General features: G+C 52.1%; 5 protein-coding genes across 5 annotated transcripts; 4 read left to right on the forward strand and 1 right to left on the reverse strand.

The window, feature by feature from the left end:
* Positions 1-405: 405 nt before the first annotated feature.
* CkaCkLH20_11257 (uncharacterized protein) lies at positions 406-2,025 on the reverse strand (the record flags this gene model as incomplete). Its single annotated transcript, XM_038893971.1, has 1 exon — positions 406-2,025. One exon carries the CDS (start codon positions 2,023-2,025, stop codon positions 406-408), a length of 1,620 nt encoding a protein of 539 aa, XP_038740797.1.
* Positions 2,026-3,018: 993 nt separating this feature from the next.
* On the forward strand, positions 3,019-5,499 carry CkaCkLH20_11258 (uncharacterized protein; the record flags this gene model as incomplete). The annotated part of the gene is made up of 3 exons (XM_038893972.1): positions 3,019-3,137; positions 4,771-5,169; positions 5,226-5,499. The coding sequence occupies 3 exons, from the start codon at positions 3,019-3,021 to the stop codon at positions 5,497-5,499; spliced, it is 792 nt and encodes a 263-aa protein (XP_038740798.1).
* An 824-nt stretch (positions 5,500-6,323) lies between these two features.
* On the forward strand, positions 6,324-7,304 carry CkaCkLH20_11259 (valacyclovir hydrolase; the record flags this gene model as incomplete). The annotated part of the gene is made up of 1 exon (XM_038893973.1): positions 6,324-7,304. The coding sequence occupies one exon, from the start codon at positions 6,324-6,326 to the stop codon at positions 7,302-7,304; it is 981 nt and encodes a 326-aa protein (XP_038740799.1).
* A 7,335-nt stretch (positions 7,305-14,639) lies between these two features.
* CkaCkLH20_11260 (uncharacterized protein) lies at positions 14,640-16,445 on the forward strand (the record flags this gene model as incomplete). The annotated part of the gene is made up of 5 exons (XM_038893974.1): positions 14,640-14,787; positions 14,847-15,517; positions 15,568-15,917; positions 15,975-16,258; positions 16,312-16,445. The coding sequence occupies 5 exons, from the start codon at positions 14,640-14,642 to the stop codon at positions 16,443-16,445; spliced, it is 1,587 nt and encodes a 528-aa protein (XP_038740800.1).
* A 1,299-nt stretch (positions 16,446-17,744) lies between these two features.
* Positions 17,745-23,043, forward strand: CkaCkLH20_11261 (MFS transporter; the record flags this gene model as incomplete). The annotated part of the gene is made up of 10 exons (XM_038893975.1): positions 17,745-17,979; positions 18,032-18,231; positions 18,344-18,635; positions 18,686-19,063; positions 19,114-19,191; positions 19,246-19,486; positions 21,284-21,485; positions 21,543-21,687; positions 21,749-21,926; positions 21,984-23,043. The coding sequence occupies 10 exons, from the start codon at positions 17,745-17,747 to the stop codon at positions 23,041-23,043; spliced, it is 3,009 nt and encodes a 1,002-aa protein (XP_038740801.1).
* Positions 23,044-23,881: the final 838 nt, after the last annotated feature.

Consider the following 23,881-nt stretch of genomic DNA (forward strand, 5'->3'; position numbering starts at 1 on the left):
CCCGCGCAAGGAAAATGTACATAAAATTTCTCATCCTGATCTGACAGGCATCACGTCCTTCAGCCTCTTAGGTCTGCAGTGGAAAGATTGGAAAAGGATGACATTATCGCAGCAACTACAAATGCAGCTCGCCGCGCAATATAACGCAGCAACCCTTATTCTTCTTATTCTATCCGACATCTCGTGATGTCCAGCAAGTGCGAAGTCATCATTTGATGTTCTGAGTGACATCATCGCAGAGACCCATTCAATAAATATTGTGATGTTGGCATGCTACGGGGAAAAGAAGGAAGGGCTCACGTCATGCAGCACCTTGATAACTTTCCACATGAAGCACAACATAAGTGTACCTGCTCAGCAATCTGACTCTATAGATCCCGAAGCTACCGTCTGCACATGGATGTCTTAAACGGTTGTGGAACTTCCTCTTTCACCAGTCGTGGTCTCCCCTCTTGACACTACGTTGTCCATGAGAATTTCCTTCCACTGAGGAAGGGGCGAAACGGTCTCCCAAGTTTTGGGATCGTGAGAATCCCACACTTCATTCCAGTCGTCGTGATCGTAGTCGCGACTTTCTTCGACCAACTTCCCCACGTCCCCCAAAGCCCCAACATCGAACGTGAACCGTACCACAGACCTCCGCGACGCGACATTTTCCATATCGTTTGGAAAGTTCTCAAAGGTCCGACCATCGCGTAAAAGGCCGTCGTCATTATCGCATCTCCTGTCCTCCCAAGAGAGCTCTGGGACATAGCCTCGGCGGACCGCCTCGTCACACGCGAGATGCCACGCTATATCCCGTTGTACGACTTGCTGAAATATCGCCTCGGCTAGTTGTGGGGCGGGGCCGGCGTCTAAGACGAGAGAGAAGGACCCGGGTGGCATGCCCGCAGAGCTGAGGATAGACGCTTCGACAACCCACACAGCCACGTTTCTGGTGACTTGGTTGGAAAACAGCTTCATCCTCTGAGGTCTTGAGATTCGTTGTTCGGGGGAGAGATAGGGGTGTTTTCGTAGTACGTTCCACCATAAGTCGGCGCGGCGCTCCACCCGTAGTAGGCGGTTCTCCTGGCAGTATGGGATCAGTCCACGGGCGTGACACGGGGATTCCGCAACAGAGTCCCGGTCCTCGTTTAGCATGATATTACGGATAAAGCTCCGCGTATTTTTGGGGAGTGCACTGAGAAACTGAACGGCCAACGATGCTGCTGAGAGCCGATATTTCGAGTTGTCGCTTTCTCTCGATTTGATCAATGCCTCCGGTGTCTCGTCGTCGGCGGCGGGAAAGCGGAAGTAACCATAAGACACGACCTCAAGCAGATCGTCTTGTGACGGTATATCCCAGGCTTCAATGGGGCAGTCGATGACTCGCAAAATGTCGAGCTTCCCGGGTTGCCAGCGCTTGGCACCCTTCTCGCCCCGGCACAGGCGATCCATTTCTTCGGCGAACCGTTTGGCGTTCGGGGATGATGCCAGCTGTAGCGCCCGCTTCACGAACTCCTTGTAAACCGACGGTGCTTCCCGGTAGTGGGCAGCGTCAACGATTGTCGTCGAGCTGCTTGCTTCCGTTGTCCTCATATGGTCCAAAAGCGGCACAAACTGCGGGTAGGCCGCCGCGAGTTGGTCGCACACCGGTCCCGTCAGAAACTCGCGGGCCAAGTCGAAGATCTCGATCCTCAGCTGATCGAGGCCGTCCTTTTTCCAAAAGTCGAAGGCGTTGAGGTGACATCGCAGGCCGTCGGAGTAAAAGGTGGAAAAGGTGATATTATTCGTCTGCAAGGCAAGACCTCTCATTTCGTTTGCGATTATTCTGCAGGTATAAGCGAGTGACAAATCGATGGGCTCGCCGTTGGCTTGCGTGAGTCTACCTCTTGCTTCCCCGCGGAGTTTGCTCTCCACCAGTATGTTGCTGTCGCATTTGTAGCCGCCATCGACGGTGACGTACATCTTGTAGATCACGTCCCGCAGCTCTCGAGGGAGACGAAGAAAGCCATTACTGAGGCTAACCGTGGGGTTGGTTTGCATGATGCTGAGTTGGGCGAGTGGTGGTGTATGACGATTCAAAAAGTGAAGTAGCAGAAACCGAATCAAGCGAGACATGTGTCGGTTAAATGTGAGGGATGCGTCTATTTATACCTCACCTCATTTTACCCCAATTCCGCTAACCCTCTCCCCCAACAAAATCCATCCGGTGTGGCACCTTGGTATCCGTGCTGCACCCCTTTGACCCAGACCACAACTGAGGCCAAATATCAACCTCCACCTTCTTTCTCCGACCAGAAACAACCAGCGGTAATAGCGACATGTCACGTCACGGTCAGGGAACGAGAAGTTTTGGGTAAATTTGATTTTTCAGAAGAAATGAGGACATCGCGAGCTACAAAAAAAAAAAACTCATATCAAGCCACACAATAGAATAACTTTCCACATAACGCAATATAAGTGCAATACCCAGCACTCAACACAATGAGAGTTTATAAGCCCAATGGATATGCAAGCCCTCCCAGCTAAGTTTTCAGCCCACTTGGTCTGTTGACAGAGCGGAGTTAGCGTTTGCGTTCAAGAGAAGTGGATTGGAGTGACGTACCATGAATGGCCTCAACCACCAAGGTCGTGACGACCTTGAAGGGCGTTTCCAGCAGGTATAAATTGCTGGAAGCTGTCATGCAAACAGTAAGTACATGCACTTGTCGAGGTGAGGGTGGATTGCTTCGTACACTGATGAGGCCCCCCCTGGCAAGAATCTGATCCTTGCCAACATCTCCAGCCACACACACCACACCGAGACACTTCTAGCAACCGAACGACTGACTTATCGGATTAGTTTGTGAGAAAGAAGAAGTGAAGGGAAAGCCATACTCAACATGACGTCCCGAATTCCAGTCAACCCAGAGGCCACCACGGCACACGCCACGCTTCTCGCAGACGAGTTCAAGAAGGTTCTTAAGCCTCGGCACTAGATGCAATCAGATTGAGGTCCATAACGTATCGCAGAAGGGACTACTAACCATCAAACACATGCGACACAAGATCAACAAGAACAACAAAAAGGCGAAACAAATACTCCAAGAGCTCAAATTCACACCTTCAAAGATCGACTTCGAGCGGTTCCCAGAGCAGTACATGACTGAAACATGGTTAGATGGGACTTGGGAAGAGTGTGAAGTGTGTTTTGGACTTACAGCTCATGAGGTTCACACTCGAACTCAACCAACACTATGGCTTAATAACAACAGAGCCAGAGAGGGGAAGACTTCAGGATGTTCTACATATATGCACGGGCATACAAATAGACCTCCAGAAGGGCACCCCTACAGAGCGGCTCTCACCCAGCAAGCAGAGCCTGGTTGCTGCGTACGAAGGACTGGTGTTCAAGTTAGGATTTCAGTCAGGATCCGGTTCAGGAATGCAGAACCTACCTCGAAGGGAACAACACGGTAACAATGATTCGACTGGCAAGACACGTGGAGGCGATGGACGAAGGGGATGACGGGGTTCTGAAGGGGCTGGGAGGGCGTATATCTAATCGAAACGGTTGGCGACTACATTCAATCATTGCAAGGGGATCAACTCACCCATGTAATACTACCCTGTGAAGGGACGCAATTGCACACTTAACAAGGCAGAACTTCCTTGTTAAGGGCTGATGGGAACGGTGTTGTATTGCTCTGCCGATGGAACTGAAACTTGAAGTACATGGAACCAAGTCCCGGAGCACCACAGGATCAAAAGCCAGTCCCATACCACAAACCTCATCAAGACAGGCCCATGATCACCACGTCCAACCCATACCCAGCACACGTTCAAAGAAGCTCGCAGCAGAGAACGATGTCTCACATGCCGGTCACCCTCAGGATTCGTCGTCCTCAGCGTCGTCATCGTCATCGTCGTCGTCGTCGTCATCCTTGTAGTGTGCCCGCCGCAACATGACCCGGTTGGTGAAGTCGAACTGGGAGAGTTCGAAGTATCGAATGGCGAAGGAGGCGACCTCAAAGCCGTGCTTGCTTAGATAAAGTCTGAGCCACAACTGCCGCGCGTCTGGGCTCATGTCGGCGGCATATGTCAATCGGGGGAATTGACGTTTTCGCGCCCCGGCCAGTCTGCGCCCAACTCCGACGTTCCGAAAGCGAGTCGTGTGGCGTTCGGCATCCGCCGACCCAGTGGTGGAGCCGGTGGGAAGGCCGGCCCCGCGATCCCGGGGTAGACGTTCCCGAAACGGCAATCTAAACGCAACACGAAGATGCAATATATCTCGCATTTTCCTCGGCGGGGTGCGTTTATTCATCTTTCCAGATTGTAATTCGTCCGCTTTTTCAGTCCCGTCCAAGATCCAGCGAGAAACAAGGTTCATCATCTTACCTATGTCAGTAACGTGTTATGCCGATATGGACCATCACGTCTCTCGGGCAATATATAAGATGAACGTGTTCGTCGACGAATTCATTCCATAACCCCTTTATTCTTTCACCGTACGATCTCTTAATACACACGCTCGCTTAATTGTCTTTAAGCCTCCCGCAAGATGCGTCCCTCCTCTTTCCTCGCAGCCCTCTCCGCAACCGTTGTGGCCGCCGCCCCCGTCACTTCCGACGCCGGCCTAGTCTTAATCAGAATCGCAAACGTCACAGCCAAGACCCTATCCAACAGCAATCTTTTCTTCGACTTCGACGTCGTCGATAATACCTCCGATCAGACCATTCACTGCTCCAACACATGGCACTTCAACCCCGTCCCCCACCCTCCAACGCGGAGATCCTAACCGTGCAACAGGGCCTTCGATGACACCCGCCCCACCCCAGCGTCCTGCTCCGTCGCAGGCTACTCCTTCACCGTCAGATTCCCCAGCAACACGAGCAGTATCGAGTCCTGGTCAGCCCTCATCGGCATCGAAGGACGCCCGACGTGGTTCCGCGCGGTCCTGGACACCTCGTCGCCAGACTACACCTGCGCCCACTCTGGCGAGGCGGGCGTGCTGAGCACTTGTCTCACCACCCCGAGCCTCCAAATCTCCGCCGCGCCGGTCTCTCCCGTCCTCCCTCCCGAGCCCGCCTACCCCGAGATTGAGATCACCAACGTCTCCGCCGAGACCTTGTCGAACAATAACCTAGTCTTTGAGTTTGACGTGGTCGATAACACCAATAACAAGACGGCGCACTGCTCCAACCAATGGTCGGACTCTCTATCCTCGACACATTTCAAGAGACTAACTGACATCTGTTTTGCAGGATCTCCGGTGCCCGATCCGTCATCGATAATGCATGCTCCGTCGCGGGTTATACCTCCGACATTGACTTCCCCAACGGATTCAACATCCAGTCTTGGACGGTGTACATTGATGTCGAGGGGAAACCCACAGCTTTCAAGGCGGATGTGAAGACCGGCACGCCTGACTATACCTGCGGCCATTCTGGCACGGGAGGCGTTCTCAGCGCCTGCTTCACTGGTGCTGGTGTCAAGATCGCCGCCGCTCGGTGGTCGATCTGGGGTCCTAGTTCGTAGGTCTCTCGGATTCATCACTTCGATGTGTTGATGCCAAGAGTCAAACGTGAGAAAGTCGATAGCCTCGACCTGATTCAAAGAGACAATGTGTAGACAAGTCATGTAGCAATTAGGACAAGTAGCACACAGTTAGGTTGGTAAGATCTACAGCTCTACCTCAACGCCCAATTAGGGAGGATATTATAATTCATCACCGGAATAAGGCCAGACTGAAAACCGTCCTAAACCCAGCCTCTCCATCCATGTCATCCAAACAGAATATTTTCAAGCTTGGCTCACCTCGCCAAAGACGACACCGCGGCAGCCGGAAGGGTGGGTCCATCACGACGGAGCCGAATGACCCGGCCCCACCACCGACGCCTCCGGCTCCGGTTGGCTAGAAATGTGTCCCGTCTCTTGTGAATGAGATACGTTCAAACTTGTGTATTTTCTAAGAATTTCTCACTCCTCGTGGACTCGGCCCATCCCTCGTGCGGAACAGCTAGTCGTGGACCCTTTATGTCGTCAACCAGCGTACCACTGAGCTGGCGAAGATGACCGCGCGATTGGCGAGCGTGCACGTAAGGCATTGGAGTATCTCTGGCCACTCCCCCGACCGGATCCGGTTCGCGGCCTCAAGTGGGTCGTTGACTCCGGGCGAGATCGGGAGACGTCTTACATGTGGACCTCAGAATCGACCAATAGGGGCCTCACTGCCTCCACCTCCGCGCCCTGGCGTTGACATTTTGATTTCTCAGCGTTTTTTTTTCACGATCATAAAACGCGCATCACAAGCAGCCGCGTTTCCGAAACTTCTCGCTCTTGTGGCTGTTGGCTGTGCAACAATGTCCGACGCGTCCAAAGACCTCGTCCTGCCCCGTCCGGGCGGGGCCTACGGCTCGCAAGCGCCGATACCGGGTGCGTCCGAAGAAGCCTTCACGGCGGCTTTCGGCGCGCTACTTCCGCCCGCCCAATATCTCACCACGCCCACCGGCAAAGCCGCCTACTTCGAGATACCCCCTTCCTCGCCCGGGGACGGCGCGAACGCACCCGATCGCGTTCTTTTTATCCACGGCGTGCAGACCCCTGCCCTGGGCATGCTGCCGCTTGCCAAGGCTTTGCACGCGTCGTTTCCTCAGACGCACTTTGCGCTGGTCGACCTCTGGGGTCACGGGCTGACCGACACGCCCGTCGTCCCCCACGAACCGAGAATCTTCCACGAGCTTCTGGATGCTCTGCTGGACCAGCTCGGTTGGCCTTGCGCCCACCTCGTTGGGTACTCGTTCGGGGCCGCCTTGACGGTGGGATACGTAGCCTCACGGGCGTCGCGGGTGAAGAGTTTCGTTCTCGTTGCGCCCGCCGGGCTCCTCCGCGCTTCTGAATTCACCGCGGAGCAGCAAAACTACTTGCGCGGCAACGACGTCGACGAGACTGCCGCGCGGAAGTTCACTCTTAACTTCCTCGAGGGTGGGGATTTGGTAGTGCCCACAGACTGGAAGGAGCGCGTCGCCAAGGGAGAAGTTGTTGCCGAGGCCGTGAGGGAGTGGCAGATGCGCGAGCATCCCGGACACACGGCTTCTGTTGTTGCCATTTTCAGGGACGGCGGTGTCTTTGACAACGATGCTGAGTTTGTTCGGGCGGTTGGCACTGGCATCCCGTCGCTGGTGGTGCTGGGAGAACTGGACGATTTGTGCAGTGAGGGTCAGATTAAGGAACTCGGCTTGAGAAACGTTGTTGTGGTCCCCAAGGTTGGACATGCCGTGGTCAGGCAAAGAGTACCAGAAGTGGCGGCATCTATCAGTGGCTTCTGGAAGAAAGAAGCTTGAGAGCTCGACGGCTGATACTAACAACATTGATTTTACGACGTTTACCTGAGTAGCATACAATAGAAACACAAATCATCATAGAGAGACTGCATGTAAGAATCACTGCATTGCGAGTTGCCCTCACCTCCATTTCCACACATTCTAGCCACTTTGATGATTGATTAGTCACAGGGATCAACTTTCAAATGAGCCAGGCAGTCGGGTTAAGACAACCCAGCGAAAAGCCCATGATCAAATCCATTTCCCCAAGCTTGAGAAACGCACCCAACAAGCATTTCGTCGTTCTTGTGCAGCGCAGCTTTCAACGATCGTCGATGATGACGACAGGAACATCTTCTAGAAAGGACTCCCCCGAATGAAGAACCCAGTCATCGGCTGCATGCTCGCGACTAACTCAAAAGCGTCACTGCAGAGACGAACACTCCGGGTAAAAATAACGTCGCGCGAAGGTTTTCTGCAAGGGCCGAATTAAATAGAAAAGTGGCCTACTGGCTTGCGTGTCATACCGATGCGGTCCCGACAAAGCGGTCACCGAGTGGACCAGAATGAAATCCAGGAACCGCAACCTTGTAGACCTACCTGTTGAACTTAATCTCATCAATGGAGTTGGCTGGATGTCTTCCTTGGCCTCGCAGACCGCATGGAGTGTCTTGGGTCAGCTTGCCTGAAAGAATGATGCATTAGTGCGCGTACGCAAGCGTTGGGGTACTGGGAATGAGGAAGCCTCGAAACACAACGTGTGACCACAATCATGAGAGATAGAGATCTCTAAAGTTAAACTCTTCGAATACTCAATGCTCTGGATATCGAAAACTGCAACCGGGTTGGAGAGAATTTACTCACGATCACTGCCGGAAGTAACCCTGGGGGCCCCAGTTTGAGGGCAGAGCAGCTCCCTACGTGAGACCACAGGGACGAGGGGTTCATACGATTTCCCAAGACCATGAAGATAGAATGTCCGTCCTACTAGTCAGTCAGTTGCTCGGCCAAGACAATTGACGTTAGGGCATGCAGAACTTTGATTCGTTCCCAAGAATAGGAGCCTTTCGAGGGTTGTCTCATGGGTCGTTGTGTTGAAGAGGCGTGCCATCGCAGACTAGACCAGTGCCTTACCGCTAGCCTCAGTAGCAGGATCTGATGATATTTCCACCCTGATTTCTGTCAAAAAGAAACCAAGTTCGTGAATGAAATACTAATCACGTGCATATTTGCCCCTGGATTATCTCTATGATTATCTCTCACACCTCGTGATTGTATCGCTTCACCCAAGGCTTTTTTGCGACATTCGCAATCCACAATCTCACCGCAGGCAGCCTATGCATGATTTGAAGCTTATCAAAGATCCGACATGCATTTGAATCGAATGTGCTCGCGTGAGGCGTGCTCGCGTGAGGCCATTCCTTCTTCGGCTGAGCTCCCTCGGCGATATAACTCCGAGGCACCGATCCGACCGACCGGGCCCGAGTGGGTCCGCCGAGCCCGAGTCAGCCAAGTTCCACGATCTGGCATCCATACAACAGAAGACATGTATTGCGTTGATGGCGTATTAATAAATGAATCGTACAGCAAATAGCTCGCAATTTGGCAACTCGATTGTACAAGGTTCTAGAAATTGGAACAGAAGTTGGTTCAAACAGCTTGACTGAACCGCCTCTTCGCGCGGCGAGGTTGCACAATATTACACCTTCCCAGGTCACTTATCCATCACCATCATCTGAGAGTACGTGGGTTGATGGCTGCTCCTTAAGTGTTCGTTGAGAAGAAGCGAAACAACACGATGTGCGGTCGGAATCCATCGACTAGTGATACGGTTGAGATCCGTTGGAGAGCCAACATTGAACAAAGTCACGAGAAGCGCAAGCACCGACCTGCCTCTTCGTTCCAGTCAATGTTGCATGTGAGACAGAAATCAAATGCATGGATTGTAGATACATACGCACAACAGCCAGTGATCTGATTGATCGGGCTATCAGGCAGAGATTGGCTTCAAAATTGTTATTATCTGAGAATATCGCTGTGCAGGATTAGGTCCATATTGGTTGGATAGTGTCGATCATTCTAATGGATCCTAATGAGCTATCATCACGAAGTATCTTCAGACCCACAGGAAAGTTCAGAATATTAGACATACTCTCACAACCGGAGACAAACGACAATCTCAAATATAAACGTGGTGGATAACAAGAATTACCTCAAAAACTGTAGAAAAGGGCAAACGGGGACTTGGGTCTAGGCAGAGATGCTTTTATTGCAGAGATTCAGGATGTTCATGATATAGGTGCCAAGAAATTCTTTGATAGTGCCGTTATAGATCACGTCGCAAATGTAGCAAACGAAGTTGAAAGGTGCTAAACGTCAAAACAATCTATGATTACCAGCCATCGAAGGCGAAAGCGATACCGACATTGACAAATGATGACACTGAAAGACACCCAACAGAGTTGAGGTCCTGGCAACATTCGAGGTGCCCACAAGAAACACGGAAGGAGCTCTTCCACCGATACCTACCACCCAAGGAACAGGACGCTTGTCTTCCCGGCATTGCTCCCCCGGGTATTAAGCACGGAACAAATAGTCTCTCTGGCTTCGAAAAATGTCTTTTGGCCGATAGAATCATGCCACCCGGCTTAATAACTAACTCGAAGTCTGTGAATTGTGGCGGTTCCGACCGAGCTAACGGCACTTGATGCCGTCAAACGGCTATCGGCATCTTCGACCGGCGACGGATGTCGAGTGTTTAGTAGCGTCTCGTACATGTAGTCAAGAAGGAACAGCACAATCTGGAAGCATAGTAACACGTATAGCAAAGTTCGAAAGTTCTGAGCCTCTCTTCGCGATCAGATACTCCGTGCCTCAATAACAGACCGTCCCAAGTCTCGGGCATAGCGGTTGCCAGCTCATACAGCGACTCCGATAAATCCCCGGGTCCGCGGAAATATGAAGTTGTTTTCATTCAGTAATGAAAGAATGGTTGATTCTTTTCATTGAAACCATGTTTTGGCATTGATGATGGGAAACGGTCAATATTCGACGAAGCAAAGTTGATGATGTGGTCTAAGCAGAAATCAACGCACAGTAGGATGGGACGCCATTGCGCAAAGACTAGCCAAAGACTCGGCAGCATCTTCCGGAGGGGTGGTCTCATTCTAGAACGAAAGGGCTTCGGAGGATAGTCCAACGATTCATTTTACCTAGCGTAAAACTGGCGGACTCTGGTCCGGTGCACTGAAACCATTCACAACTCCATCCGGCGAATCGGAACTCGACATGACTCTCCAGCACTGGATTCCGTGCACACAGCACATACTTTCAGAGCGAACGTATCGGCTCGGAATGTGTGTCCCGCCTTCCCATGTGCCGGAGAATGACGTCGATGGAGGCTTCCTGCAAGAAGAAGTCGCCAATGTCATTGGTGTATCAGAGACATCAGATGAGACCAGGTACACACCAACACTGCTATCAGATCTGGTGGTATCCGTGTGGCCCATCTGTCTGGCCCACTTCCCCTTTCGTATTTCTGGCCTCATGTTTCGCCATCGTATTTTCCGGTTCTCTTTCATGGCAGGAAATGGTCCCATGGGCACAGTGCAGCATTGAGCAGCCGAGTCATTGAGCAGAACATCATCTGAAAGTTGCCCGGCACATCCAACACCTATCGTAGCATCGTCATCGCATAGTATTGGCGTTGTGATGCATTGATTCATCCAGACGGACAATCCGATTACCAAGACTTCCATCATCCATTGTGTTCAGTGGGATCGTCAACCTGTCAATTGTTTCTTTCATGCTTGAGATCAAGAGACAGTCTTGGCAGACGACATTGAGTGAAGTCGTTGGAACGACCGCGAAGAGATGGCAAACGTGTTCTGTACAGAATCATCCAAAGTTCGGACTTGAACAAATATGTCCAAAGAAACAACTGTCTGTAACAGTGAAGTTGGCGATGCTTTTCCTACTCGGTATAGGATCCAACACCGCCACCCCCGCGAATGACGATGAATGGGGAAGATAGTGCGGTTTAACCTGAAGTTTTATCCCCAGCTCTTCGACCTCTCGTAGGCTCTTGCTCTTTGGTTGCAACCTTCCGTACCCTTAGCTTGCCGGGTCGCCCCAACGGACCAGTTCTGCATAGGTAGGAAAAGGCATGGCCCTCCCACCCGGGCAAGAGTCCGTTGATAGAAACACCTTCGTAAGATGCGCTCCACGCGCGCCACTTGATAAAACATCATCGATTACCAAGCCATTCATCTCGAACATGCTGTAATCGCCAAGCCAAAGATTGTGGGTTTCTTGGCGTTTTGTCTGGAAAAATTGGCTGTCACAATGTGACAAGCACTTTGCCTCCACTTGGCGCCTACACATTCGTGCGGGGATTGACTATGCTAACAGCATGTCTCCTTGTAAATGACTTGGGATTGTCGCAGGAGTGCCATATACTATCGATGCAAATGCCGTCGCCATGTTTTGTCTTGTCGCGGCGACGTCGTGGACATCAACGTCAGCGCCGCGTTGTACTTGGTTTGAAGACTGAGATTTATCTGACAGAAAATGGATCATGTAGACTAGACGTTGAATGACACTCTTGACAGAAATGCAATGCTACCTCAGATCTGCCGCTAGTGTAGAAAAGCCCCGAGGCTTGGCACAGCTGTCTGTCAAGAGGAAACCCTGCTTGAGCACGTCCTTTTCGTAGGGCTTCTCTTATTATTTCCCGCAGCAGAATGGATGAGAGCTTTCTTGGGCAAGAATTCGCGACTTGTTTCCGTGGGGTCTCGGCTCTGACAGCGTCCAAGACCTCGACCATCCCTGGCATCCTCGTGGCCGCGACGAAATGTTCCACTCGAGCCGAGTGCAGTCCCGTCTCGGCAGCGGGGAGGCGGCTAATCTTTCTACTGGTCGTTGGAGTTGTTGCCAGTTATGCTGCTGTGGCTTCTGAGACGCGACATCATTCGTCCGACCTGCGGTGTCTTTGGCCTCATCGGCGTTCTGTCTGCGTCGCAGCTGAACTTTTCGACGGGCTTTCACGCAATGTTTCGTTGCGTTACCCGTATGATCCCAGAGCTCCCCTATCCCTCCAAGTGAAGGCTGCAAGAGTGCTTAACAGAGAGACCGCAGTGGTCCACTGAATCCTTGTCGATGAAGTTCTTCGGACGGTTTTGGAAGGGAGGCTCGACCTGGGAACCAACTGCGCCTCAATAACCAAGATATAGCCAAGATGAAATATGGAGATTGTGGGAAGGGAAGAAGCTATCCCGCACACGGGAACGGAATGGCCACATCGACATCCATGTGATCCCGTCTTGGCCCCATGAAGAGATCTCGGCGCTAATGCAAGGGCCCTGAGCCGCAAATCTATAGATGCCATACGACAGTACAGAATCCGTAGGATTTGCGACTTCTGGAAAAGGATCCTATTGGTGAACTTGAGCAGAGGCGGGTAGGCGGAGCAAAGAGTCTCCCGAAGCCGGGAAGTACCCTCTTTGACGCCGAAACGCGGAGACGTTTCGCGGCCGGCCAAAGCGCCACTTCCCACCCTTTTCCCCCACCAACTCTTACATACGAGCAAGACCAGAGCCACATTTACCGAAGGCGAGCTCCCCAGACCGAAACAAATTTGGAGATTCGCGAGATCTATGCCTTTGACCCCGTATCATCGTCTCTAGAGTGAGATGGGGGTAAGGCTTGTAGTTGCGGTAGGTGATACTACGAGAGGTGAACACAGCGTCGCATTATCGCAGAGTAGCCAGAAGTCCATATTGACTCAGCAAGAGGCTCTTTTCCACCAGTAGTTGTCCTGTGCTTCCAAACATAGAGCGGCGAATCACGCCGGCTGAGTGTCAGGTCACATCGACTATGTAGATCTCAACAACATGATGGTGGGGGTTTCGAAGTCAATGGCAAGATGGAGCTGTGATGATGTCGAGTGTTTACATCTTTACGATCTGTGTCGGCCGAGAAGGGGGTCTGAGACGGGACTGGCGGCGCTTTGCAACCTGCGGTCGGTCTTGTTTCCCGAAGGAGCTGAATTCGTCCCATGATTGCTTCGAACTTTGGCCACTCATCCATCTGCAGATAGGGTTTACCCGGAAAGAGGGCGACTTGTCCACAAATCCCGTAAAGTTTGTGACTTGAGGGGGAACGCGCGCGGGATGCGTGGCAAACAGGACAAGCATTTGCAGGAATCCAGATCGCAACCACAAGATTCCGATCACTTGGCATAGTCATAATCACCATTGCGAAGCCCAATTGCGAAGCCTCATTGCGAAGCCAAGTTAAGCTAAGCAAAGCTAAGGTGAGCAAAGAACTTGCCGAGTCGTTCTCGCGAAATAGCGGTTTGCCGTGCATGGGAACATGAAGTGAACATCGCGTGAGCTGCTTCTCGAGGTATGATCATACTGGTCTTGGACCATTGCAGCGTGTGTCCAACTGGCGTAGGAATGGCTTTTTTGACACCTAGATTTCTCGGCATAACTCAAAGCAACAACATTCGGATGGTGTCAAAGTACCCAAAAGACCTGAAAGGCGGGGGATAATAGTGGGCGATACTTCCGGAGCGGCCCCATCAAGTCGCCTCGTCTGCATGGATTCTATCAGTCGAATCATGCGGGCCATCCGGGAAGACTGATGGTGTACAGGGTTGGATGTGTGAATAAGCGGGCGGCTGTTCGCTGGACGGACATCGCGAGGCGCGAGATGCGTAAAATAACAAGAGTAAGGGAGTACCTAGTTCAACGAAACGCCTTGGGACGTTGTGGGATATATCGTGCCATAGATAGTGAGAGGATGGATGGGCTGTGTTGCAAAGAAAAATGATCGGCGCATTCAAACAACAGACATTCGACGACGGCGACCCGGGGTGTGGGATGGTGTCTGTCCTTCTGACCATCTCGACAGACACACAGAACAGATCCGGGGCGTGGTTTTTGCTTCATGAACAGGGAGACGGCTTGGATTGAAACGACGTGTAGTACAGCTGGCGGACAGAGCGCTTGACCTGCCGTTGTGGCCGACTGCATCCGACGGGAGGCGTTTAAGCTCCCAAGTGCACCTGGGGCCTGAGAGTTTCCTACACCCACGTCGTCCGTGAACCCTTGCATCCATCCAGACACCCTGCTGAACCCAGCTCACACACCCAGACATTTTTCGTCTTCAGATGTGTTCAGACACAGAGCTTCAACCCATAAAAGAGAAAGACACCTCGCCCTCACTACCTCTGGTTCGCGGCTGGTTTGGTCGGTGAAGGGCAGGCGATCGCCAAGACAACAGAAAGAAGTAAGCTGGTCTTGACATATTCTTCTTTGGGACGCCTCATCAGATTCACAATACACGCCCATCATGACAATCGCATATTTACGGAGTCACAACTTCAAGGTGACCCATCACATTACATCTAATCTACTATGGGTCACCTTGGTGTTCGGTATGAGCGTCTTCACCTTCGGGTATGAAGGCTCAACGCTCAACACTATCCAGGCAATGACGCGTAAGTGATATTCAGAGAACTGTGTTTTGTGGATGATCAAACTAATTCATGTTATCTAGCATTCGAAAAAAGATTTGGAGACTACATCCCGGCGAAAAAGGCATTCGGTTTCACTTCGAATAAGCTGGCATACATGAACTCTTTCCCTCTCATCGTCTATGCCGTCGGCGTAATCATCGGTGCTCAAATCGGCGAGCGGTGGGGCCGGCGACTGGTCTTCATCCTAACCAACATTGTCTGCCTGGCTGGCACGATCACGGTATACACGGCAAAGAACTACGAACAGCTTCTCGCGGGTCGAATGATCGTGAACTTTCATGTCGGCATGGAGGCTTTCCTGATTCCGATGTTCCAGGCCGAGATCGCACCTGCCGCAGTGCGTGGTTCTCTGACGGCCATCTATGGAGTCAATGGTGTGTTTGCCGCATTCATCGCGTCGATAATCACCAACTTTACCAGCCACCTCAACGATGACCGCTGCTGGAAGATCCCTGTTGGCATCGGCTTCTTGTTTCCCGCGTTTTCGTTGTTTTTCTGGGTCTTGATCCCCGAGTCTCCCAGATGGCTCCTGCGGAAGGGCGAATATCAGAAGGCTGTTGAGAATCTCGACTACCTCTTTGGAGCCATGCCAGGATATGACGCCGAAAAGGAGGCCAAGCTTTTGCAGGAAGCCCTGAACTCCAGCGACACGAAGGGAAGGTGGAAGGACCTCGTTAAGGGAACCAACCTGGTAAGTTGAGAGTGGCATCTTCAATGAAGGAATATCTCTAACTAGCCCAGCGGCGAACCGTGAACGGATTGACGGCTGCCGCGTTGGCTTCGCTGTCAGGTGCATCATTCTCGAATCTTTACGGAACCATCTTCTTGAAGAGTCTGAAAATTGTCGACCCTTTCATGATGACCATGGTAAAAAGAGCTCTTTTGCTCGGCACTGCCATTACCTTCATGTTCATCATTGATCGGGTTGGCCGTCGGCGCCTCTTCCTCCAGATGGGCTTTGTTCAAACCGCCGTGCTGATGGTGATGGGTGGGTTGGGCACTATCGCTCATCCTACCTTGGACATCAACAAGGGCATTGTTGCGCTCACCGTCATGTTCCCAATCTTCCATTTCGTCTCATTCGGCGGCCCGTAAGTGTCCATACACTTCAGTTCGAGAAGTGCGTCGTTTACTGACACTGAACACAGATTGCAATTGACGAAAACTGAGATTCCGCATGTCACTCTCAGAGACAAGTCCGTCATGCTGTTTTGGCTCACAGCAAACCTCTGCAATTTCATCGCTTCATTCACTCTGCCCTATCTGCTGCAAGAACCGGCAAATCTTGGCTCCAGAGTTGGTCTAATATACGGATCCATCTCAGCCATGGGTTTGGTATGGGGATACCTCTGCATGCCTGAAATGGCCAAGAAGTCTCTTGAGGAGATTGACGAAATGTTCGCCGCAGGTGTACCAGCCTGGAAATCAAGACGTAAGAAGCCCCTGATTTCACTATCTACCATTCACTTTACTAACACCACAAAGACTGGAGAGGCGAGCAAGCCGCCAAGATCACCGATCTCGAGAATCACGGAGTATCCAGCGACAGCTCCAGTGAACGGAGTATCGAGAAGCCTGAGCTGGAACCTGTGGTTATTGAAAAACCTTCAAAAAGCTGAGATGGAAGCACGGCGGCTTATAATTTTCGCATGACTGTGATGAAGCACTGAATAGGTATGACAGCACGATAATAGTAATACTTGATCGTAAATATGACAAAGAAAACTTCATTTCAACATGCGCCTCACTGTTCTTCATCACGACCGCTCTCGCCACATGCGTTGGTTTCCAGCCACTGAGAACTTGTGCCATGCGGATGATGAGCTTCCGATGACTAGGTGGAGTGTAAAAACCAAGCTTAATTCCTCTCAGAGGACAGGCGCTTGGTTGGGGGTTGCCGGCGCATCCCAAAATCTTTCCGCGACATCATTTAAGTGTACCCTATGACGGCTTATTTCCTGTAATTCTGGGATAATCCTCGATTCTGCAAAGAACCCGCACCAGTCAGATTCTTTCTCGGACTCAACGGACCACACGCCGACTCGTGGGAACTAAGCGTAATTCCCGATTGACAACATTGATTGGTGATCGACGCCAGGGGGCGACACTTCCCACGAGACTGTTCTGCGGAACCTCTCACCTCATCGCTGCATCCTCGAGTCTTTCTTCGAACTCTCCCAGTAGTCCTCCAAAGTAAGAACTTCTTCTCTGCGGCTTCCCGCCCCTCTGCCGCGGCTTCCTCCTCTCCTGAAAACGAGGCTAAATGTAAGGGACAGAATTGTTCCGTTGCCACGAAACAGCGTCTAATCTTGTTTCTGTTTCTGGTCCCAGATCAGACGGAATGATGGTGTGGTCAGACGAAACAAACCTATGAAAGGGTTCGCCGACCGAGGCCGACTGTGCTCAATCTCCCACTACGCGCGCGGACGGCCATACTCAAGTAGGAAATGTTCCCTGCAGCGGCTCCCGCGATAGTCTTCACAAGCTGCATATTCCACGCATCCCGCGTTAAGTCTTTCGGCAAGATGGGCATACATTCGTAGACAATGGCAAAACCAACACGAGGCGGGCGACAGCCGCCGCAGCGGTAGTCCTGTCTTACGTCCCCGGATTCGACAATTAAACCCTCTCCGCCGAAAGAAAAGAACGGCGGGATAATCTGCGCCCCATAAAACAAGCTCTCGATTGAAAATTCCACGGCCAGGCGAGGGTGACTGTCATGAGCGGCTCCCTCCGTTTGGATGCAGACAGTCCGGGCTTCCACACATATGTCAAGCTCAAATACCGCCCATCTGCTGCCTTCGCACACCCTCCTGCACTATGTGGGTTAATGCTATGATCTAACTTCTCTGTACTCTCCTTTCTTTGATCACATCCCATACAAGTCCTTCCCTCACTGTAAGTGTGGTGCCAACACAATGGGCGTGTCTGTTCGATCATTGGCCGTCCTCGGCTTCGCCGGGCTCGTCGCGGCGCTCGCGGTTCCGAAGAGCTACGCCGTCGACAGAAGCTATAGCCTAATGTCCGACCTTGGCACCAACTACACCGTTTTTGAACACGCGGCGACGAACTCCAGGACGAGGTTCGTCACTGACTCCAAGATTTGCGAAACCACTCCCAATGTGAAGCAGTACTCGGGATATTTTGACGTCGGTAAGTTGACGTACTCCTCTAGTCTCGAGCTAAGGGACTAACATATCCTAAGGTACGGACCAGAACATGTTCTTCTGGTTCTTCGAGGCCCGAGACAAGCCAAAAGAGGCTCCCGTGGCGTTGTGGTTGAACGGTGGACCAGGCTGCAGCTCCATGTTGGGCCTCTTTCAGGAGAACGGTCCTTGCACCTTCAACGGAGGTGGCGACGAGCCCAAACTGAACCCCAACTCTTGGAATAATTACGCCAACATGGTAAGTTTCGACATCTCCAATGCGGTCATAGCCCCATCACGGCCCCATAGTGATAACACAACCGCGCTCATACCTCTTGGAAGCTGCTCAATGCTGACTCGTCCCATCACAGCTCTATGTGGACCAACCAATCGGGGTCGGTTTCAGTTACGGCACGAACGATGTCGATTCAACTGTCAAAGCGGCACCCAAGGTGTGGTCGTTGATGCAATCATTCTACACGCAGTTCCCGGAGTACAAGAGCCGGGATTTCGGACTTTTCACGGAGTCTTACGGCGGCCACTACGGCCCGGAGTTCATCAACCACTTCCAGACACAGAACGCCAAGATTGACAAGGGCGAGGTCAAGGGTGAGAAGATCAAGGTGGTCGCTCTTGGTGTGAATAATGGCTGGATAGACGCTCGTAAGTACGCATGACACTTGAGATGGAGCGTAGTATTAACTATGACGTAGGCAACCAGTACCGGGATTACTTGGACTACGCCATCAACAACACATACAACAAGCTCATTGACCAGCCCAAGTATGATGAGCTCGCCAAGGCATACGACAAGGATTGCGCGCCTGCCATGGATAAGTGCACCGCACCCGAGGGCAATAACGAGGCTTGTGTCGCTGCCGAAACCGCGTGTTTCAACGCCATTGAGGCACCCATCGAGGCCATCAAACAGTTCAATGTGTACGATGTCAGAGCGAAAGATGACAAGTTTCCACCCAACACGTACATGAAGTACATCAACAAACCCGAAGTCATGAAGGCCATCGGTGCCAAGTCACAGTACCAGGAGTGCCCCCAAGCTCCTTACGACAAGTTCACGGCTACAGGAGATGGTGAGTCGACCTGTTCTGTGTTGAGGACACACGATAACCAACTAAACCAGGCCAACGCTCGTTTCTCGAAACCCTCGGCAAGGTTACGCAGACCGATGTACAGGTCCTAGTGTGGGCTGGTGATGCTGGTGAGTCCTCAAGACGTCTGGACCGTGATAACAATCAGCTGACTCGAGAGCCAGATTGGATCTGCAACTATGTTGGCAACTTCAGAGCAGTCACTCGCATTGGGGGACCCGACTTCGAAAAGGCCGAGATGAAAGATTTCATGCTTGATGGGAAGAAGAAGGGAGAGTACAAGACGAACAAGAACCTGAGCTGGATGAGGGTGTTTGATGCCGGTCACGGGCTGATGTCCTACCAGCCCGAGGTCGCTCTGGTTGCGTTCAAACAAACGATGATGAAGAAACCTATCTCATCGCCGTAAGTATTTTTAGTTGCGCGACTTCTTGTACACAGTATTTGAGCGATGGCGTTGCCATGGCTTCATACAATCACTTCTAGGGCAAATATATGAATGATGTTCATGATGCAATACTCGGATCGCGCATGGTGCTCAAGACTAATGCACGCCACAAGGTATGGGTTCAATGGGTCTGGTGCGTCAGGTAGCTGCGTTGCTGAGGTTGCTGCTTGCTATGAGATATCTCACTTGGGCAAAATCTGGGTTGATACTTGTGCCGACTGAACATGGTCTCGATTTTCGCCAAATTGCGACGAGTCATTCATTGCTCTCTCGCAACGGGCTATATCAAATATAGGACGAACGCCTCAAAGGAACAAAAGTTGAAGTTCGCATCAAGACGGAGTTGGTCTAGTATTACGCGATCGGTGAAGGTCTGACAAACTGTAAGCTGCCGACGCTCATTTCAAGTCTGAAAGTCAGGCCGTCATCAATCGTAATTAAGTTGTCATAGAATAAAAGCCGATTCCTTCTTAAAATTTGTCTTCCCATCCGCCATTTTGAGAACCGGCCAGTGAATAATCCGTGGGACCACCTTCATTATGAACATTTCTTCTCATCTGCCCCGACGGAAAAGCAAGATTGTGAGCTGTTCCAAGGACGCCCGGCTCGTGTCGTGCACCCCGCTCACCCGAACGCATATCGCACCACTTCAGGATGGCAGGTGATCCGGCCGCGGCTACGAGACCCTTGGTGTGGCGTGCTTGGCGGGAAAATTACCGACCACGTACCGACGTCGCCAAGTTCACTACGCCTGCGGGGTATTCAGAGAGGCGGGAAAACAGCCTCATTGAAGCAGACGACGGGTTCGTTCCGTATTATCCGTCAGTCGTCGGAGCGCACCAGAAGTAAATTGCCAAGACACGATCGTGGTATGCCGGAGCCTCTGTCCAAGAATTCCAAGAACGCCATCGGTAACTAGTGCGTGACAAGCCTCTGGAATGACTAGAGTGCCAGAGCTTATCCCGACGACCTGAGTGGAGAGTTCAAGTTGCGAAGTGAGAGCTGGGAAGAGAGACTTTGAAATGGAGCCCTGATATCGCGTTGTTTCTCGAGTCCACAGTATTCGTTTATGCAGAGCAGCGGAACGCTCCCCGTGGGGAAGATGGAACAAACCGAGAGGCAGCCAAAGGAACCAGTCAACCAGTGCAGCTTACCCATGCTCGGCTATCGCGCAATCTCAAGAACGGCCGTATCTCACCGTCTCGTCAGAGCGCAATCAGTCCCACTGGAATCCCTACTCTGCACAGGAGCCATCTATTGCCATCTCCAACCACGTCTCCCTGCGGCCTCCAATCGTTCGACGCGTGCGCTGCAATGTGACGCTGGACGCGACGGACATGACGGATACAACCACGGATAAGCTTGGCGAGTGGCTTTTCCGTGTCGTCGTCCGTTGATTCCAACGGCCAACCTCGCCAGACGAACCATTTCCCCGCACCCCGCAAAACTGCCAAGTCTGGGGACATGGATCTCTGGGGATTTTAGCGGTGCGGGTGAAGCAGCTCCAAAAGCCCACAGGAAGCTGTTCCCAACCTTCTCCGCGGTGGACCTTTCTCCGCAGTGGATTCGTTTTATGTTATAAGGTGCTCCCGGCGAGATATAACTAGTCCGGGACTCTTGCGTCTTGAGTGAGAGCTAGGCAGGCTGAGCGACTCAGGAAGCCGAACGTGTCTCATCTCAACTGCTTGTGCCTTCTTCACGGCCAGACGCATCTTCTCACCTTCTCTAATTGCGAAACGATAACCTTCACGCAGTCAGAATATGGCCGCACACAGGAGCTCGCTCGACAAGAGCGAGGTCGAGGCTATCCAACACAGGCCATCCGGAGAAACCCACCTCGAGAAAGTTCCCGAGGCCATCGAAGTCGGCCCCTACCGCGTGTTTGGTTTGAGTCCTGAGGATGCGGACTTCTACAACAACTATCCGGACGAGAAGCGGAAGAAGGTTTTCCACAAGGTGAGACTGAACTTCGGGGTGCGCAGCTCACTGGGAAGTGACTAACGATTCAACTAGGTTGATGTACGACTGGTTCCGATGCTCGCCCTTCTGTACTTGATCTGCCACATTGATCGCGCCAACATTGGAAATGCCAAGATCGAGGGCATGGTTGAGGACTTGGGCATGACGGGCGTGCAGTACAACACTGTCCTTTCCATCTGTGAGTCTCACGACGAATGTCTTTGTTGTTTCGTTTCTCGCACTAACGCGCGACCACACAGTCTTCGTCCCATACGTCCTCTTCGAAGTCCCCAGCAACATCATCCTCAAGAAAGTCAAGCGCCCTTCCACGTACCTCGGCAGTCTTACCCTTGCATGGGGTATTGTCATGACTTGCACAGGCTTGGTGAGGAACTTCGCCGGCCTGATGGTTACCCGCATTCTCCTTGGCATCTTCGAGTGAGTACTCACACCATGTCATCGTGCGGCAACATCAGCTAATAATCCTTCTCACAGGGCCGGTTTCTTCCCCGGTGCTATTTACCTGTGCTCATACTGGTACATGCCCAGCGATCTCTCCGTCCGAATCTCATACTTCTACTGCGCAAGTGCCCTATCTGGTGCCTTCTCCGGTCTCCTAGCCGCAGCCATCGCCGAAATGGATGGTGTTGCCGGCATGGAAGGCTGGCGCTGGATTTTCATCCTCGAGGGCCTCGCCACCGTCTGCCTCGGCGTGGCGTGCTTCTTCCTGCTCATCGACACGCCGACCCTCTCCACGCGCTGGCTGGAGCCCGAGGAGATCAAGTACCTAGAACTCTCCATCTTCATCAAGCAGGGCGGTGGATCTCGCGACGAACACGGCGATAACAAGGTCAACTGGAGGGACCTCAAGATGAACCTCACCAACTGGCGCATCTACGTCCAGGCGTATTTCCTGGTCTGCCAGTCTGCGCTGTCGTACGGTATCAAGTTCACCCTCCCGACCATCACGAAAGCCATGGGTTTCGCGAATACCCAAGCGCAACTGCTCTCCGCGCCGCCGTACGTCGCCGCCGCCATCTCCGCCGTCAGCTTCGCCAAGGTATCCGATCGGTTCTTCTGGCGCATGCCGTTCCTCGCCATCCCACTCGCCATCGTCGCCGTCGCCTATTCGATCATTCTGTCCCTCAACGGCGCGCTTGCGGAGAAGCGAGGAGTCGCGTACTTCTCCGTCGTCCTCGCGGTCATCGGTATTTATCCCATTCAGGCAGCGGCCGCATCGTGGAACGCGAACAACATTGCTCCTGCCTCGCGACGTGCGATCGGTATCGCTCTCATGAACTGCGTCGGCAACGTTGGTGGAATCGTTGGCAGTTTTATGTACCTCGAGAGCGAGAAGCCCAAGTACCACACTGGGTTCGGTCTGAGTTTGGCGTTCGGTGGAAGTGGTCTTATCGTAGCCTTCCTTCTTGAGTGGAGTTACAAGGCGGCCAACGCGAAGAAAGCAAGAATTGCTGACGAGGCAAAGGAGAAGTACACCGAGGAAGAGCTGTTCAACATGGGAGACAGGTCGCCTCTGTTTAAGTATGTGCTTTGAGGCGCAAAGGAGAAAGGGTGTCGTTATGATAATGACGCTACTGATCTGATATTGCAACGATATGCCTGTATACCCAATACTATCCGTCATGCTTTGCGTTACCTGCACACAAATATTCTCAATTCATGCAGAAAGACAACAATTATTTGTCCCAAAATATTCCAAAACTAATCCTTCCGAATGGAAATCATCACTGCAGCCAAAGTGCCCGCACATCCTAAAAGAACCATTGCAACCAGGATCCCAGCGATACAGTCGTACTTCCTCCGACGCCTTCTAGCTTTGACAGCCAAATCCTCTCTGTAGCTCCGCGCATCAAAGCCTTTACTGCTCCCCGTCGAGGTCGGGCGTTGCTTGTCGGATTCGTAGGTAGGCAAGCTAGATTCTCGCTCGCGTTTCAGTATGCTGGCGAAGTATGTCGCGTCTGGCGGCGCAGGCGTCGTGAATGTGTGAGAAACCATGTTGGGTGAAGAGGATGTCAAGGTCGACGTTTTATCGCGCTCGACCTCGTGGACGAACTTTGCTTTTGGTGGGATCATGATGCTTAATACTGTGCGGCGGGGACCAAGCTACTAGAGCTGGGGATTTGAAAGGTGATGCCGGTGGATGATCGGAATTCGGGGATGTTGATCGAAGAAGGCCTTGATATATGATTGAGTTCAAGATCTTGCAGCTGGGAGTGGTTGGTTTCCATGTACGACTTGGTCGTCGAGGGTTGCGGCTGGTGTAGGACGGTTTCGGGATGCTGCATCGATTGAAATGTGGATACTGTGGTGATGGAGCGAAACCAGTCACACGATGACGGCTGCGAACATTGAGGCCAGTAAAGACGCCTTAG

The sequence above is a fragment of the Colletotrichum karsti genome (assembly GCF_011947395.1).
Source record: "Colletotrichum karsti strain CkLH20 chromosome Unknown Scaffold46, whole genome shotgun sequence".
Classification (NCBI taxonomy): domain Eukaryota; kingdom Fungi; phylum Ascomycota; class Sordariomycetes; order Glomerellales; family Glomerellaceae; genus Colletotrichum; species Colletotrichum karsti.